Raw genomic sequence first — 18870 nt, 5'->3', positions numbered from 1 at the left:
GTTAAGCATAAATGTTTCACACACGTCATCCTCGACTATGTTCCACGGGTGATAATCCACACTATTTGCATACATCACACTAGTTTCCCAACCTTTTTTATCTTGTGTAACCCCAAGCCCCTTTTTCATACCACGAGCACGCCCCCAATCATGCTCTTTATTTCTTCCTCTATCCCAACTTGACTGACTATGCGCCTTACATTTGGAAAATGTTCCTCCTACCACCTGCAGTGAGCTTGTGTCCCCCAAGCACCTCTCAATGGGAATGTTCTTACATTACATTACATTTAATTAGACTTAGACATTACATTTAATTAGACTTAGCGCAAGAACTTCAGACACAGTCCTGGACTGTGTCCCACAGGTGACAACCCGCAGTCATTACATCACATTAGCAGGCACATCATCCTTGACTACGTCCTACTACAGGCAATATGTGCACGCTTGACTTGAATCTAAGTTGTTGATGTGGCTGCCATGCATGCTTTGTATAGGAACTCAGTGTGGCACATCCTGCACAGTGCACCACATAGAGTATGTAAATGAATTCATATCGCCCTTGGCTACATGCTGACAAGAAACTCAGGAAATTATCTTGTTGCTACTATTGTATAACCTGCTGCTGTGTGTACACTCAGGTTGACTGTCAATAGCAACCTTGTTTACAATGCAGTGTGAGTAACAATATGTGAGTAACACGGTTTTGCTTATTGCGCAACTAACCACATGAATGAGTATGCTTTTCGCACCATCTATGACTCTATGTAGGTGGCCTACAGGTGACCACAGAAACTCCTGAAATGATCTTCTAACCATCATTATTACATAACCTGTTGTGTGCACGCCCATGAATCTTAACTATACAATCCGATACTTCAGATACTTTGTTGTGTTATATTTAGTCACTTGTGTAGCGGTTTGGTTTTGGTTTCCCTTTAATATGCAATTAAGGTTTATTAGTGCATCCACATAAAGTTCCCTTCGACTGCCTCTTCGTGCTCTATGTAGGACATAGTGTAAGTTTTAGTCACACCCCTTTACAGTTTACCCTGTATATGCAAAGGAGGAAACATTTTAATTTCCTCCTACCTTCACTATGTGGTCCAGGTGACCACAGAAACTATTAGTTATCTTTCTGGAACTGATCTATACTGTTCGCCCACTTGCGTTCAATCGAAAATCTTGACTTTACAGTGCACTATTACTGTATGTTATAAGGGTTTGCGTTTTGACATTGTGGAATGTGGAAGAAGTAGTTTAGGAATAAATTATAACTATTCAGGTGTTGTTTTAACTCAAGCTCATTCCGTCGTGAATGGACGTCCATTTTGGGCACACCATCACACCGGCAATAGCAATGAAATGGAGGAGGAGATATTGTTCTGTTCTGTTGGCTAATGGCATAGTCTGCCAGCCAATATACCAGATCAAGCTCTGTGTGTGTCCACACGTGTGCATACGTGCATGCAAGTGCGTGTGCATGTGCGTGCGTGCGTACGTACGTGCGTGCGTGCGTGCGTGCGTGCGTGCGTGCGTGCGTGCGTGCGTGCGTGCGTGTGCATGCGTACGTGCGTGCGTGTCTATGGGCGTGTGCATGCGTGTGTGTGTTATATGTGCGTGTGTGTGTTTCTGGTCCTCTAGTGGCGGCATGTGTGGTCTGGTCCTGTATTGCCTGTGTGTGTATTAGTGAGTCATAAAGCGGAGAGGAGAGGGGAGTCTGTGGATGAAGGCAGACATCCTGCCGGTGCCAGCAGAGCTGACCTTTACAGTATATCACGAAAGTGAATACACCCCTCACAGTTTTGCAGATTTTTGAGTATATCTTTTCATAGGAAAGCATTACAGAAATGTAACTTTGGCACAATGATTAGTGACCTTTTAACAACATATTTAACCGCTTAAATTTCTTGTTCACTCAGAAAAAAACAAAATACAGCCATTAATGTTTGAACATGTACTCACAAAAGTGAATACACCCCAGATTAAAATCCGGTAGAGAAGGGGCTATGTTGTCTCGAAATTAAACGAAATGAAAAGGGATGACATGGGAGGTCATCAGTGTGCGTTTCAACCTTTCTTTGCATTGAACTTTTAAATATTGAGTCTGCATCTGGCTTAAATAGATTGGTGTGAGATTTGAATGCAATCCTATGGAGAATATCATGATCTGCTTCAGTAGTCACAGTGCATGTTGACATGCATGTTTCTTTTAGGTGTATTTCAGATTGCCAATGTTGACAGCATTCATGCATCCCCAAACCATGTCAGTCCCACTACCATGCTTGGCTTATGAGAGGATACACCTTTTTTGTAAAACTCACTTGTCTACCACCACACATGCTTGACACCATCTAAAGCAAATTTGTTTATCTTGGTCTTTTCAGATCACACAACATGGTTCCAGTGATCCATATCCTTGGTCTGTTCATCTCTCTTGAGACCAAGATAAACAAATTTGCTTTAGATGATGTCAAGCATGTGTGGTGGTAAACAAGTGAGTTGTACAAAAAAGGTGTATCCTCTCATAAGCCAAGCATGGTAGTGGGACTGACATGGTTTGGGGATGCATGAATGCTGTCAACATTGGCAATCTGAAATACACCTAAAAGAAACATACATGTCAACATGCACTGTGATTACTGATGCAGATCATGATATTCTCCATAGGATTGCATTCAAATCTCACACCAATCTATTTAAGCCAGATGCAGACTCAAAATGTAAAGGTTCAATGCAAAGAAAGGTTGAAACGCACACTGATGACCTCCATGGTCATCCCTTTTCATTTCGTTTCATTTCGAGACGATTCGAGCCAACACAGTCCCTTCTCTACCGGATTTTAATCTGGGGTGTACTCACTTTTGTGAGTACATGTTCAAACATTAATGGCTGTATTTTGTTTTTTTCTGAGTGAACAAAAAATTTAAGCGGTTAAATATGTTGTTAAAAGGTCACTGATCATTGTGTCAAAGTTACATTTCTGTAATGCTTTCCTATGAAAAGATATACTCAAACATCTGCAAAACTGTGAGGGGTGTATTCACTTTCGTGATATACTGTATTAATGAGCCCCAGCCAGCCACTCGCCATTGAAACGGGACTGATGAGGACGCTGTGCCGTGTGCTGTGCTGTCCTTCCCTCCTTCCCTCCCTCCTCCCCTGAGTCGGTCATTTCATTTCATTTCATATATTATTTCACTCTCTATGCTCTTTATCACCCTGTCTTTCCTCCATCCCTTTCTCTCTCCCTCTCTGTATCTATTTCTGGCTTTTTTCTCCACTCTTCTTTTTTATTTCTTTTGTCTCTCCCTTCCACCCCCTCCAGGACCCCCCGCGCGCTCCCTCTCTTTCTCTCCCATCTGTCTGCCTCTCTGTCTCTCTCTCTCTCTCTGTCTTTGTTTACCTGTCTCCCTGCTCTTCTTCTCCATTTTAATCTTGCCCCCGTTATTAAGGAAGTGCTTTAGTCGTCCATCAGCAGCCGTGTCAGACAGTAGCTCTGGGTATGAGCTGCTAGGGTAATTTATGGTGTGTCATCTATAAAACTGTACTCTTCTATTGACGGATAAGTCATATTTTATATATACAGTGCCCTCCATAATTATTGGCACCCCTGGTTGAGATGTGTTTTTTAGCTTCCAATTATTTTATTTTTTTTTCTAAATATTATGGGACCTTAATGGAAAAAAAGAGAAAAATCCAACCTTCAATACAAGTGCATTTATTCAGTGGGGAAAAAATCCCACATAAAGAAATAATTATTTGACATCAAATAATGTGTGTCACAATTATTAGCACCCCTGGTGTTAATATTTTGTACAACCCCCCTTTTGCCAACAAAACAGCTCCTAATCTTCTCCTACAATGTTTCACAACATGGGAAAAGACAGAAAGAGGGATCTTCAGCCATTCCTCTTTGCAGAATCTCTCTAAATCATCCAGAGACCTCGGTCCTCTCCTCTGTACTCTCCTCTTCAGCTCACCCCACAGGTTCTCAATGGGGTTGAGGTCAGGGGATTGAGATGGCCATGGGAGGAGCTTGATTTTGTGTCTGGTGAACCATTTCTGTGTAGATTTGGCCATATGTTTAGGGTCATTGTCTTGCTGAAAGACCCAGTGACGACCCAGCTTCAGCTTTCGGGCAGAGGGCAACAGATTTTGATTTAAAATGTCCTGGTATTTCAAAGCATTCATGATGCCATGCACCCTAACAAGGTTCCCAGGGCCTTTGGAAGCGAAACAGCCCCACAGCATCACTGACCCACCCCCATACTTCACAGTGGGTATGAGGTGCTTTTCAGCATGCGCATCTTTCGTGGTACGCCAGACCCACTTAGAGTGTTTGTTGCCAAAAAGCTCAATCTTGGTCTCATCTGACCAAAGCACACGGTCCCAGTTGAAGCCCCAATACCGCTTGGCGAACTCCAGACGCTTGCGTTTATGATTGTGAGTGAGGAAAGGTTTTCTCCGTGCATGCCTCCCAAACAGCTTGTTGGCATGTAGACAGCGCCTGATGTTTGATTTGGAGACTTTGTGACCCCAGGATGCTACCATTTGTTGTAATTCTGTAACAGTGAGCTTTGGAGATCTTTTGATTTCTCTTACCATCCTCCTCACTGTGCGTGGTGGCAAAATAAACTTGGGTCCTCGTCCAGGCTTGTTTACCACTGTTCCAGTTGTTTTGAACTTCTTAATTATTCCTCTCACAGTGGATATGGGCAGCTGCAGTTGAGTGGCAATCTTCTTGTAGCCTCTGCCTGACCTGTGAAGGTCGACGCACATCTGCCTCACTTGTATGCTGTGTTCCTTTGTCTTTCCCATGTTTAAGAGTGGATAAGAGAAATGGCCTCGGTGTCACGTCATATTTATACCCCAGGGAAACAGGAAGTGATGAATTATTAATTAAATGTTCCTACATACTCTGGTAAACTTTGTAAACTACTGAACTAAACTACTAAACTACAGAAATGCTTCAATTATATTTATTTCCTGGGAATTGTTAAGGGTGCCAATAATTGTGGAACAGGTGATTTAATGAAAAATAATTATTTTTTAGTCAGGGATTTTTTTATTTTCTTACAATTCATTTGAGTTGAAGGCTACATTTTCCTACAATTTTCAGTGTGACAGTATTCTTCTGCAATAAACACTGAATTTATTTTAAGGCTTTTAACACATCTCAACCAGGGGTGCCAATAATTATGGAGGGCACTGTATATAGGTGTATGAGCCTACTGTTTGCAAAACTAGATTTTTGTTCTACACTGTATTTTTTACGTGGGTGAAAGACGTTTTTTTTTTGGGCTCAGACCTCAGGTGTGCATTTAATGCCTATACATTAATTAGTAATTGTTGGTCGATATGCTGCGATGAATATGCTTATTAGATAGTCCACTAACAACAAGCAAACAAAACAAAACCATTCAATAGTGGCATTGGCTGTCGTTACGCCGCTGTGACGTGAACTACTGCTGAGACGTCACTGACCCACAAATGGGTTGGCTGTACTTTACTGAGAAATATTTTCCCAGTTTAAGCCTGCCTTCAGAAATTGAAAACTTGTATCATCTCGAATCATCTTGTGTGGTACAACTGGGGATTTCACACATGTACAAGAATTTGATGGTGGTGATAAGTATTAATGTGAATGGGCAGCATTAATTCTTCAGATAAACTACTACAAATATTACACAGTGCACCTTTAGGCCTGCCTTCAAACATGAAGGCTTGTATCATCTCTTTGTTGTACGCTGTATGCTACAACGGGGATTTCACACATGTACATCTAGGTTTTTTATCTGGCTGAAGAGTCATGCTGATTAGAAGCAGACCGTTTTGTTGTAGGTTGTGGCAAATTTGTGTTATGAAAGTTGTCCGTCTTTAGGCCCCTCTCTTCTGTTTAACACAATTTGGGAAGTGGGTGCATATGACCCATTTGGGGCTTTAGTTACAGATGCTGAAGTTACTCTTTTACGTTTGTGAGTAGCCCATCGCGTTCCTCTTTCGTGCAAGTCTGTCACGGCAGTCACGCACTTCTTGAGTGTTTTGCTGAACTGTCCAGTCACTGCAAGCACAAACACACACACACGCACAAAACATGTGCAAATTTCTCAAACCTCTCTCTGTCCCTGGCACTGACATGTGAAAGGGATCTCGCGCCTGTGTGTTCCGTGTGTGTGTGCGTGTGTGTGTGCGTGTGCGTGTGCGTGTGCGTGTGCGCTCGCATGCGTTATGTGAGTGTGTGTGCATGCGTGCTGTGTGTGTACTCCTTAGACTCACACAGTCCTCCTTCTGTATGCCAGTGAGAGGGCCAGCATTGTTTCTTCAGCGCCACCACATCACTTAAAAGCTCCTCAATGTCTCCTCTCTATCTCTCTCTCTCTCTCTCTCTCTCTCTCTCTCTCTCTCTCTCTCTCTCTCTTCTTTAAATCTCATTAACCTGAGGCAGCTCCACTCACAGTCTGCTCTGCGGCGCTGTGTCAGATGCCCTCCAAACTTAATTAAGTCTGTCAAACGGCCCTCATATTTTAGCCCAAGATCTGTTGCTGTGGGTCTGATTGGTTGGTTGGTTGGTTTGGTGGTGGTGCAGGCCTCTGACACCCAGAGGTCATCTCAATATGTCTACTCCACTCCTTTCCTCTGACCTTGTGCCTCGGTGTTGCCTCTCCCGTTGAGGAGACGGTAAGATTTCAATATCCGATTGCAAATGAGAGAGAGGAACTGCTGAATTGTGTTTTTGCGAGATATTGAATAAAAACATATCAAATTCGGGTGTCATCAATGACGTCAAGCCAGGCTGGAGGAAGCACTGGAGGAGGCATATCATTGAGATGTACGCCGAGGTTTTGTGTGGGAGGCCGATGGAGGAGAGAGCATGTACTCCCTCTGGTGGTGAGATGAGGTAACTGACCGTATTGAGATGGGGGTTGTATTGTGGTCTCAGCCCTAGACCGAGTGCACTTCTCTGTTCATGTGGTTTGTTCTGGTCACGATGCTTGGTGCCACTGTCTGCTTGTTGTCTCCAGTGATAATGTTTAGTACTTTCTTTCTGTTTCTTTCACTTGTGTTTGTAATGATGATGTGTTTCTCTGAGTGAGACATCATGCAGGGTGGCCGGGGGTCCTTAAAAAGTCTTAAAATTCATTTTCGCCAAATAAGGCCTTGAAAAGTCTTATTTTGTCTTGAATTTTCAACCCAAATGTCTTAAATTTGTGGAGCTTAATTTAGGGAGGAATAATTATGTCAGCCATGTGATGAACTTCGCGACGGAAATCGGGAGTTGTAGCCATGTAGTGTAATTTAGAACGCATTATTGAATTTTATTTAGTGTAAAGTTTCATTGTGTATAGTTTTGTGTTTTCAAACGGCTACATTAATGTAAATAACCAATTGGTTTTGGTGCTTCATTTGAACCTGTGTATGATCTTGCGAGTTGGTCCTAATTTCATTTGGAAAATGGTATTGAAAAGTCTTAAAATGTCTTAATTTTGATTTGCTAAAACCTGTAAACGCCGCGAGTTGGTCTTAATTTTATTTGGAAAATGGTATTGAAAAGTCTTAAAATGTCTTAATTTTGACTTGGTCAAACCTGTAGACACCCTGTCATGTGTTTGTCTAATTAGGGGTTTTCTGCCTCCATTTTGCATGTACGTCGGGAAAATGAGAGATGTGTGAATGCCTCCATGCTGAAGCCCGCTTCTATGTATCTTAGATGGGCCTGTGATTGGAAGTGCTTGTGCAAGTGTACGTTATAGTCTAATTTAACTTATCATTTAAAAAAAGAATATTTAGCTGTTGTGCGTCATGTTTATTTTCAAAAGGTGCTTTGTCATTTGCAAACATACCCGTGAACTAGAGAAAGCACTGACTAAACACAAGGACTTTTTGGGTCTAATTCTTGCTTCTGTTTTCTCTCCATAGATCAATGTACTTCAATCCAAAAGAAGATCGGAAATCCTTAAATCGGTAAGAATGAGTCATATTTCTGTTGACCTTTAATTGAGGAAATGAAATGTTATCAGATTAAAAAAGTCTATTTATCTTCTGGAACTGATACTGATACAACTGATACTGAACTAATTACAATACATGTTCTCTAATGCATGCAATTTCCCTTGTTACAAGTGCCAGATGATTGAAAGGGTTCTCCTGTATGTTTCCCCCTCTCTCCCTCTCCTCCAGATGCTGTCCTTCATGTATGCCCACCTGACGTTCTTCCATCAGGGCTACGACCTGTTTAGTGAGCTGCAGCCCCTGATGAAGCAGCTAGGGGGACAGGTAAGACCTCACACACACCTGCACCCTGAACCCTTCTTAACATCACCTGCGTACACGGACGATTTCCCAAAGTGAGGAAGTTTTACTGAGAAGCCCCTTCTAAGCACTGTTCCCTTATCCCTCTGAAAATTATGAACTTAATTGTTTAGGATTTTAGGAGGTGATCAAGGGGCTTTGATGGGCAAAACAATATCTATAATAACTCTCTAGTATTTTTGATGAGCTCCATGTTCTTTCTAGGAAGAACACAGAGTTCCAAAGTCCAGTGATCTGAAAGTGTAATCTTGATGGCTCTTAAGCTCTGTCTCCATAGTACCTGACTCATAAGGAAACGTTCCACACAATCAGTCTGCCTTACCTGATTTGACCTCAGCCCAGACACGGACGGACACTCAATGACCACCCCTGCTATACTGCCCTACAAAGGTAAAGTGCAGTATCTACACCAACTGAGAAAAGGGCTTTCAAAGTATTAGTATTTAGATTGGATATTGCAGTTGCGGCAAATTTGACATGGGAATATCTCTAAATCAGGAGATATTTGGACCATACGGTATGACTGTGACACAAGATAAAGGAGGTGTTATGAAGACAATTTTCAGTCTAAACTCAAGTTTGCTGAATTCTGTAGTTACTGCACTTTGCCTTTGTAGTAGTATAGTGGCAGTATAGCAACATGGAACCTCTCCCTCACATGACAAAAAGCCCAGATGACACACTACAGAATGTCCTCACTACTTCAGAAATTAACAAGAAGGGGTTGCTGACCAGGTGTGATTTGTGAGTGAGTTCTTGATATTTGAAACTTAAAAAAAATCCTGAAATGTCCAACTTGAAACTCCACCTTGAAATGACCTGACCTTACCAGACCACCAGACCATTCAATGAGAGCATGCTTCTGCAATTGCGTTGTATCGGTGTATCAGTTCTTGCTGATGACTCATGAATGGGATCACATGATCGCTGCTGCACACTGGAGATTTTTTAATTAATTTTGAGACAGGACAGTGGAGGATAGATAGGAAACGTGTTTGGAGAGAGAGATGGGGAAAGATCGGCAAATGACCCGGGCCTGAATTGAACGAGAGAGAATTGTTAGAGCCACGGCTGGAGCGCATACTGGAGAATTTAAGTTTAAGTTTTTCAAAAGGAGAGGCGACAATTTTTGGTTCATCTATTTAACTGAACCATCTGGAGTTTTTGTTGGACAATAGTAGCAGGGGTAACTAACTATACTGACAGGTCTGAAACAAATCTACTTTTCTAGTGTAGTAATTTAGATACATTTCTATCTGTGTCATTCTTTTTCTTAATCCATATAACCATATTATAAGGTATATGGTATATTTATTGTATTCCCACCTTCATCATTTTCTCCATTTTTTTTATATATCAGAGAAAAAAAATCAGAAAAAGGTCAGTTTTGGCAAACTTACAAAACTAAAAAAAGCTATTAATATGCTGCTAAGTTTCATGTTACCGCCCATCTGGGATCCTGATGAGTTGCGTAGTTAATTGGAGAAAGATAAAAGATAAGCTCCTGCTTTCTCCTCTTATTGGGGAGCAGGCAGCCGACCCTGATATGAATCATATGCATACAGTGTCATTTGGGCTCCTGTGTGCCAGTAATAACCCGTTTCTCCTTGTGACTGTGCGTGCATGGGTGCGTGCTTGCGTGTTTGTGTGTGCACTTGTTGATGGGTGTTGACATGTTAGTATGTTTTTTGCATGTTTGTTTGCGTATGAGTGCGTGTATGTTGGTGTGTGTTGTGTATGCTGCAGCGTGTGTGTGTGTGTGCCCGTGCGTGTGCGCCCGTGTGTGTGTGTGTGTGTGCTTGTGCATTTAAATGGTCTCTCCAGTAGCATGAAACGCCAGAATGGATGTGAGCCGACATACTTGGCTGTGGGCCGTGTTTAGTTAGACATGAGAGATAACGACTTGCCCACTCCTCTGGGCTTTTGGCCTCTCTTCTTGAGAAAACGTGACTTGGGCAGGGCCACTCAGCGGCCACTGTTGATGTCAGGGCGGTGTGTGTGTGTGTGTGTGTGTATGTACTGTATACAGTATAAGCTTGTGTTGATGCTGATGTCAGGGTGGTGCGTGCGTGCGTGCATGCCCGTGCGTCTGTAAACGTGTGTTTGAGTTTCTCTGTGTATGTAAGCGTGTGTTTGTGTATGTAAGTGTGTGTAAACGTGTGTTTGTGTTTCTGTGTGTGTGTAAGTGTGCGTTTGTGTGTTTGGGTGGGAAGGTCCACCTCTGAAAGAGGAAGCCAGCGGGGCCAGAGGAATGGCCGGGTATTCCCAGTAGGGGATGTGCACAGCTACACATCAGGGCTCGGGGCTCAGAGCTTAGAGAGAGAGTTTCAATAGAGACAGTGGCGACAGTAAGAGAGAAAGAGTCTTGCAGTTGGAATTGACAATAGTAATAATGCAGATAAACTGAAAGGACGGCACAGAAGAAGAGACAAAGACCGAGGGAAACATTTGTACAAAGAAAGAGAGAGAGGGAGGGAGAGAAGAGCAAGACTCGGAAAAAAGAATGGAGCAGAAATATGCCAAGAGGGGGGATAGATAGAGAAGGAACTAGATACTTGGAGAGAAAGCTGTGTCTGGGCTCTCGCGTGGGAGTGCAAGTTGGAAGGACCCTGGGAGTGGGAGTCTGAGGGATATCCGTGGATCTTGGGCCACATCTGGGAATTTTGGGGCTCGTCGAAGGGATCTTGGGCCTTGTTTGAGGGACCTTGGGCCTCGTTTTAGGGGTCTTGGGGCTCGTTGGAGGGACGTGTGCGTCTGTCTTTCCTGGTGTGTCAGCGTGGTCAGTGAGGCTCCATCTGGGTCTGGGCGATGAAGCTGAAGCGGGTGCAGAGTGTCTGCAGGGAGATGTGGAGGAGCTGCCAGCAGGTGCGTGGGGGAGAGGAGGGAAGAGGAGGGGAGCTCTTTCTTGGCTCATGCATAACACTAAGACTCTCTGGTCTCTCTCGACATTCTGTCTCTCTCTCTCTCTCTCTCTCTCTCTCTCTCTCTCTCTCTCTCTCTCTCTCTCTCTCTCTCTCTCTCTCTCTCTCTCTCTCTCTCTCTCTCTCTCTCTCTCTCTCTCTCGCTGGCTGGCTGGCTGGCTGGCTGGCTCTCTCTCACTTGCCTCTTTCTTTTTGTTTCTCTCTGTCACCCAGCCTACTATAGTGTCTGCTCTTTGCCACAGTCTTCATTTTATCTCTGGCCTACTCTCTTCTTTCTAGTTTCTCTGCCATCTTTCTGCCATGGTGCTTGCTGTAGAGGAGCTCTCAACTCAGCCTTCCAGCCCCTCTCTCTCTGTCTCTGTCTCTGTCTCTTTTCTTTCTCTCCAGTCTCTCTTGCCTGTCAGTTATTCTCCATTCTCTCTCTCCTCTTCCATCCGCTATACTTTCTTGCCTCCCTTCCATTCAGTCTTTCTCGCTCACTCCTCCCCTACTGCTGCTATTGCTGCCTGGGTGTCTGCTTCCATGAATAGTGTATCCCCCCTTCTCTCCCTATCTCTCTGTCTCTCTGTCTCTCTGTCTCTGTGTCTCTCTCTCTCTCTCTCTCTCTCTCTCTCTCTCTCTCTCTCTCTCTCTCTCTCTCTCTCTGTCTCTGTCTCTGTCTCTGTCTCTCTCTCTCTCTCTCCTAGGAGTCTAGGGGGGGTAGTTCCATTTTTTTTACTCCAGGAGCTTGGCAGAGAGGCCATGAAATGTTTGCTTACTGTAAAGCATACATGAATCATGGCATTAAAGCTGTACCCAGCATCGATATATGAGTAGCATTAAATTGGGAACAGAATTAAATTCTAGTCATTCTGCCCATTAGATATATTTAGCTATAGCCTTACATTTGTCTGAGCTTCTTTGGTGTAATTGCACATACCATAAGCCACACAAATTAATCCGTACTGGAAGCAGTGCTGCTGCTGCTGCTGCTGCTGCTGCTGCTGCTCTTTTAACCTCACCATAGCATGGTTGGTATCGGTAGCACATTGTATTATTAGCTAAGGATCAGGAGATCTATAAAAGCAGACAGCCCAGTGGGGGGGCATGCTCTAGTTGCAGAGATGAAGGGATTAGCTGGAGAGAGTGTGTCTGTGTGTCTCTGTGTCTCTCAGTCATACACAGAGAAAGGAGGAGAGATAGAGTGTGCGTGTGTAACCCCTTTCTTTGCTTACTGGTATTAAACATAGCACAGTACTTAAAAAAAGATTTTTTTTATTATGGTTAAGCACAGCAGGAGGTCTGTGTTTGGGGTGATTAATGATCATGGGGAGTGAGAGGTGACCAGGCCCCGGTCACACAGCTCAGACGTCCTGTGGCGGCATGGAAAGAGACACACTACGCAGTACGCACGCATGCAGCTGAGGGAGAGGAGAGGAGAGGAGAGGAGAGGAGAGGAGAGGAGAGGAGAGGAGAGGAGAGGAGAGGAGAGGAGAGGAGAGGAGGCAAACATTTCCAACAGATGTTATCATGCGCACCCCTCCATCACCACCTCCACCTCTCTCTCTCTCCCACTCTCCACCCTCCTGCAGTCTTACCAAAACAAATTAAGAGAGAAAAAAAGGGGCCGACCTAAATATGCCACTTCCCCACGTAGCTTTTGGAAAGTATTGAGCTGAGTAACGTCATAGAGCAGCTGCAGCTAAAAACAACTCGGAAAATGAAGATACGAGCCATGCAGTGATGATAAACAGCTTCATCTCCTATTAAAACACAGCATTCAGCAGTGTTGGCTTAAACAATACAGGTCATTTAGCGTTGATGAACTGGCTTACATACTCTGTCTGTCTCACTGTCAGCAGGCAATTATGATGACCAGATTTATGGTTCATCTGGTTTGTGTAGTTCTGGGGGAACGGGAATTCTTTACTTATCGTGTCACAGTCAAGTTTTTCTCTATTCAACCTGCTGAGACAACATTTATAGATGAATGTGCATTACTGTGACAGGAAATGGCTCTATAAATTCAAACGATGTCTGCTTTAACTTGGAAAAGGGAAGTCACTTGCTCTCTTAACCTTCTTGCTGCTCCCAGTCCACGACGGTAGACAATTGGAAAGCAAACTGGTCCACTTCAGAAAGACTAGGCCAGGGACGACTGAAGCACTCGGATACTTTTTTGTCATTTTATCGTGTTCCGAGCATAATGACTGATGTTTCGACACGGTGCGCCTTCTTCAGAGTCTGGAGAAGGCTGGTGCTCTTAACTATTGATGACATAATCCTCACAACATGTGCTGTGGTTCTTTGGACAATAGTAATGCAATGTACTATAAGGTTTTTACCATAATTGATTTTTGGTTTCAATTAAAATGTGGTATTTTTGTGGCCTGATGATCATCGACGTTCAAATCTCTTCGAGACTTAGTCTGACCAAGAGCATAACAATTAACATTTCCCAAATGTCATGGTTGCATTGTATTGTAAGGTGTTAATCGTATTGTTTGCATTATAAATATGAACCTCATAACTAGTGAATGCCACATTTGTGCTGTGGCTGTTGCCATCCCTGTCTAAAGCTCCATTCTTCAAACTGCCCCCATGTGGTTGGTTTTTACATGTATTATTTGTTAACAGCATTTCACACTGTGCTGTTTGCACTTAAAACGAAGGTTATGTATATAACCACGGTTCTATGAGTTCCGGATGACCGCCAGAGGCGGTGCTTTCAGCACTGAATATTCATCTTACGGATCAGCAGGTCGAGAATTAATATCAACAAAGTAACACGTGACCTGGGTGACGTCACCCGGTGACCCCCGTGTCAGGGGTTAAAGCACCGGTGAACCCAGGAAGTGACCTCTTGGCAAATCTTCTCAAACACACTCCGAGTGACTGCCAAGCTCTGGCGGTCATCCAGAACTCATAGAACCGTGGTTATATACATAACCTTCGTTCTATTTCGTTCCTCCTGACCGCCAGAGGCGGTGCTTTCAGCACTGGATGACTAATACCAACAAAATAATGAGGAGCGCCTACCCGTCGTCAGTACTACTGAGACGGCCTGAAGCCACCGCCAGCACCACAGTAACATGTGGGGCAACATCAAGAAAATCAGGCAATGGTGCAGCCTGATGCCGAGGAGGCCGTGCCGTATACGTCCTTGCACGTACCAACGGCCACATGGAAGCCAGTGTAACCTGGCCCAAAGGATCCACGAGCTCCCTGAGTGAGAACCACAGGGGGCAGCAAGTAAGCAGTTAGCATAGCAGTTGACGGGGACACCTGTGCCACCCCGTAGCGGTACCATACCACCCGGTGCCACAAACGGGAGGAGCCACAATGGAAGAGGCGAACCACGGAAAAGGTCAACAACAGGGCACTGGACGCCCATAAGGAAGTTGCTCCCATGCCCAACAGACAAGTGTCGGCCCCTGAAAGCAGCCGCTGCAACAGGCCCAGAGAGGGCAAGGACTCAAGGCGGCATACATGGCACATGACAGATGAGCCGCCCGCTCCACACAAGACCGCAAGACCGGCCAGAGAGCATCCGAGGGCAATCAGGATGGCCAGTCCCTACATTCATCCAAGGTACGGCCATCATCAGGGGGTCCACAGGTCGCAGGCAGTGTTGGACTGCCACCGCAGACCAACCGTCCAGGGCAGCAGCAGTGGGTACGACCGCATCGCGCAAGGGCAGCAGCAGTGGGCATGACTCCACGGTGCAAGGGCAGAGCGGAACAGACGCGAGTTCCACCTCCAGGGTCGAAGGCGGACATGGTAGCCAGACGCAATGTAGAGCAGTCAGCGACAGTAGGACCTGGCAGGGGCCATAACGGCATATCCAACCCAAAGAGGCCTCAGCAAGCGGAGGCCAAGAGGGACAACGTGGGATGCCGAGGTCGGCATGCCCAACACCTGGAAGGGGCGGAGAGCAAGGAAGGAGAGCCTCCACTTCCAATGCCCGCAAGTACGCTGGTCATAAGCAGAAATCGACGCCTAGAGACACCAGGCCGGGGGTCTGCATGTCGAGAACAGGGCAAAGCGCACCAGGTCGAGAACAACAGCGTGAGTGAAACAAAACCACATGCAGCATCGGCTGCACGGCCGGTGCGACACAAAAGCCGCGTCGTGGCTTGCCCAAAGCGGACGGACCAAAAGGGACATATGGGGGCCGCCGGAAGAGAGCAGACGGCTTCCAGCAAGGCCCCGACAAGGGTGTCGCGCAAGCCAAACCAATCACCGTACCACGGCCAAGGTCTGTGTGACTCTGCCCCGGCACTCTGGCCAGACAGGCGAATGCCAGCAACCAGGAGTCAAAGAGAACTCACAGGGGGCGTCCCAAAACGGTCCATGGGGGCCGAGAGAAGGCCAACAAGACATGGGACATCAAGAACCCAATGCACGTCGTACGCAACGCTGCATCATAGTCCTCGCAGACGAGCTCATCTGCGACATGTCTAAGTGGCCAGGGCAGTGCGCCCCGCCAGATCAACGCCCTGACCGGCGAGGCAAGGAGGGCGGTCAGAAGTGGTTCAATACCCGGCAAGGCCATAGATGGAGGCCTCCCGAAGCCCGGCCAATGCCTGATTGCCGACCCATCACGCACAGCGTCACGGTCAGCCAAACACCAGTAAAGGCCACATGGGGGCCATGGGTATAGACAGGCGGGACAGGCAGGGTAACCAGTAGTAGGTACAGCCACTGCAGCAGAGACGCGTAAACAGTCCAAGCGGCAACAAGTCGGGCCCAGCGGGAAAGGGGCGCGACACAGGGCGCAGATGCCCATGACAAGCCAACTGCGATGCTCCTGCAGCAGACGGCAGAGCATGAAGCTGAACCAGCCAGATGCAGAATCCACAGTCGTAGGGGCGTGTACGCCTACCGGTGCCCAGAGCACTCATGTGAGACCATCCATAGCGAGGCCAACAGAGCGAACAGTCGTAAGCCACCGAAAACTTGAAGGGAGAGCCCGGAGTGGGGTCACTCCCGTACAGTAGTAGCTGTCAGAGTGGCATCCTGACCCCCGGACATACCACACATGAAGTGGGGAAACATGAAGAGCAATGGGAGAAGGAGCGGTAACGCTCCAACATACCAGTAGCAGCCGCAGCTGCAGTGGTGCGGGCACCAATGGCACTCTTAAGTAGCCCATGGCAAGTCCACACATAGCCAGTAGGTTAGTGGTGCGCACATCCAAGACGCAGGTGCATGACAAAAGGCCAAAGTATTGTAGAAATAAGAAGAATGTCCGCACACTGCTCCCGTGTTGCTTTTTTATTTTTCTCAAGTGAGCGCTTTCGAGCTTTCGCTCTTCATCAGACTACACATAGCCCAAGAGCTCGGGGGGACGACGTGCAGCAGTCGACCTACGCGCCACAGTCGAGGACAATGAAGGAAGCACCTGGGTCCTGTACCCAGGGCAGCAATGCCGACATACACGTGCACCAGTCACAGAGGCTTAAGCCCAACGGCACACTCCGCGAGCCAAGGGGCAAAAAAGTCCCAGGCTCCACCAGGTCAGGAGGACGACGACATGCCAGACGTACGACAGTGGGCAAAAGCGGACAACAGGACGCAGAGCATAACTTGCATACCGAAGCCACAGCAGAAGAGGCGAAGGCACCAACTGCAATCACATCCGTCCACGGTGAAGCCGGCCAAGGCCAACAGACTCCAGACAGTCCCGCAGGAGTGCCAAAGAGCATAAAACAGGGTATGGTGTGAAACCACTCACCCAGAGCAGCAGCAGTCGTACAGGCGGAAACGCCAACGGTGCATGCAAGGAGCTGACTGGTGGAGACACCCACGGTCAGCCAAACCCAGGAGAACGACTAGAACCAGTCGTGAGGTAGGGAAAAGCAAGCTACACAGAGGGGCATGAAGCGGAGCAACACGCGCAACTGTAGCAGTCATGGCGGTTGAGGTGCCCCGGGCGTCCACAAGAAGCCAATAGATGAAACAGCCGACAGCAGGCGGTATCCAGGAGAGCGACAGACAGTCGCAGGACGCTGAATGGTAGAGAACAGCAGAGGAGCGGGGAGCACACATGCGGTCTCATGCAAGTCATGCAGCCATGCAAGAGAGCAAGTATGCAAGCATGCGAAGCAACCGAGCAAGCCATGTAAACCGGAATGGCAGGGTGCGTATGGCCCAGCAGCACGCCGTGGCAGCTGTAGTAGCTGTGGCATCAACAAGCATGCCACTGGGTGGAGGCCACCTGTGGCCAGAAACCCACTCTGGAGCAGTAGCAGGTATGGCACTCACATGTAGCCATCGGGCGAAAAACACCCATGGCCAACCAACCCAGAAAGGGGCCAGTGCCAATGCAATGCAACAAGCAATGCAACTGGGCTGTGACGGTGTCACCCGAACAGAGGGCATGGCGCGGGCATCGGCGGCAGGCGACAGCTGTGGTGGCGGTGGTCGACAGTCGTGGCGGCGGTGGGCGACAGCTGTGGCGGCAGAGGGCGACAGCCGTGGCGGCAGAGAGCGACAGCCGTGGCGGCGGCGTGCGACCGTCCGGGTCGCTAGCAGGCAGGGCATATGTGAAAACACGGTCACCGTGTGTCAGAGGCTGCAGGTCGGCAAAACAGGGCCGACAACTCCACCAGGCCATAAGCCTTTGACTTCGATATTCGATATTCGAATATAAGTCGAATGTTAAGAAAATTCTAGACATTCGAACGAATATTAATTGGCCATTAATATTCGAATCTGACATGGGTATTGATTTTTGGGGTATTTCATTGGTATTGATTAAAATGATTTCCTTGTAAACATCGCAATTCACAGTCTCAATTTATTTTTTCCATGGCTGGTTAATCACTACAGCTGTGTTGAGGAGAGTCGCGTGCGTGGCTCATTTCTCTGTGTTCCGTAGCAGGACACTTGCGGCAGGCAGTCTCCCCCAGAGTCCGCATTAACAAGCAGATGAGTGCCGCAGAGTTCCATTCAAGTGAATGGCTATCATTAATAAACAAAGCATCATCACATTACTTTCTGGAGTAGTTGACGAGTTTCTGGAATTATGTGATTCAACCCCAAGTACCTGATTACGCCAAGAGTAAGATAATAACTTCTTGTTTTTTGGATTTTGACCAAATTAGCTTCGTTGGTCTGGGTGTCAGATCAGGCAGACTCCAGGTGATGATTTTGTTAGCATGCTTTTAGCATGTTTTTAGCGCACTGCTAGTTTGTGTAATGTTCGTTTTTAGACAAAAGCAGTCATCTTACCTAGACCTACAAACACTCTACCTAAATGTCCGTCATTAGTGATAGAAAATAAATACATATTTGTTGATATTGGTGCTGTGTGCTCAATTCTCATGATTCCCATATGATCCAATTCAAATTTTAACTTGGGCTACAAGTTTGACATGGCTGCTAGCTTTGCCATGTTTTAATCTGCATTCACACCTCTAAGTACCGTCTTCTTAATAAGTGCTGAACGATCGCTAAACAATAATGGCTGTTTGAATGCATGTTGTTAATGGGCCATTAGGCTACATCTCTGGTTGGAATAGCCTTTTACTAGTCACTGACTGGGGGAAAGAACAACTTCAGCTTGATATCAGGTCTAACTGGGGCAATTTTAATGGTAAAAAATATGGATAAATATTCAAACATAGTTTTTAATTTAGAAACAAACTTCGACTAT

General features: G+C 46.2%; 1 protein-coding gene across 5 annotated transcripts in view; it reads left to right on the top strand.

The window, feature by feature from the left end:
• LOC134451409 (arf-GAP with coiled-coil, ANK repeat and PH domain-containing protein 2-like) overlaps positions 1-18870 on the top strand; it is a 95869-nt gene that overhangs the window by 27331 nt on the left and 49668 nt on the right. For all 5 annotated transcript variants that reach the window (XM_063201858.1, XM_063201862.1, XM_063201861.1 and 2 more), the window contains exons 7-8: positions 7918-7962; positions 8179-8274. In XM_063201858.1, coding sequence (XP_063057928.1) covers positions 7918-7962; positions 8179-8274 — 141 coding nt within the window. The remainder of the gene's footprint in view (positions 1-7917; positions 7963-8178; positions 8275-18870) is intronic.

The sequence above is a fragment of the Engraulis encrasicolus genome, chromosome 6, assembly GCF_034702125.1.
Source record: "Engraulis encrasicolus isolate BLACKSEA-1 chromosome 6, IST_EnEncr_1.0, whole genome shotgun sequence".
Lineage (NCBI taxonomy): Eukaryota > Metazoa > Chordata > Actinopteri > Clupeiformes > Engraulidae > Engraulis > Engraulis encrasicolus.
Note: the sequence above shows the minus strand (reverse complement) of the source record. Positions and strands in the feature narration are given on the sequence as shown.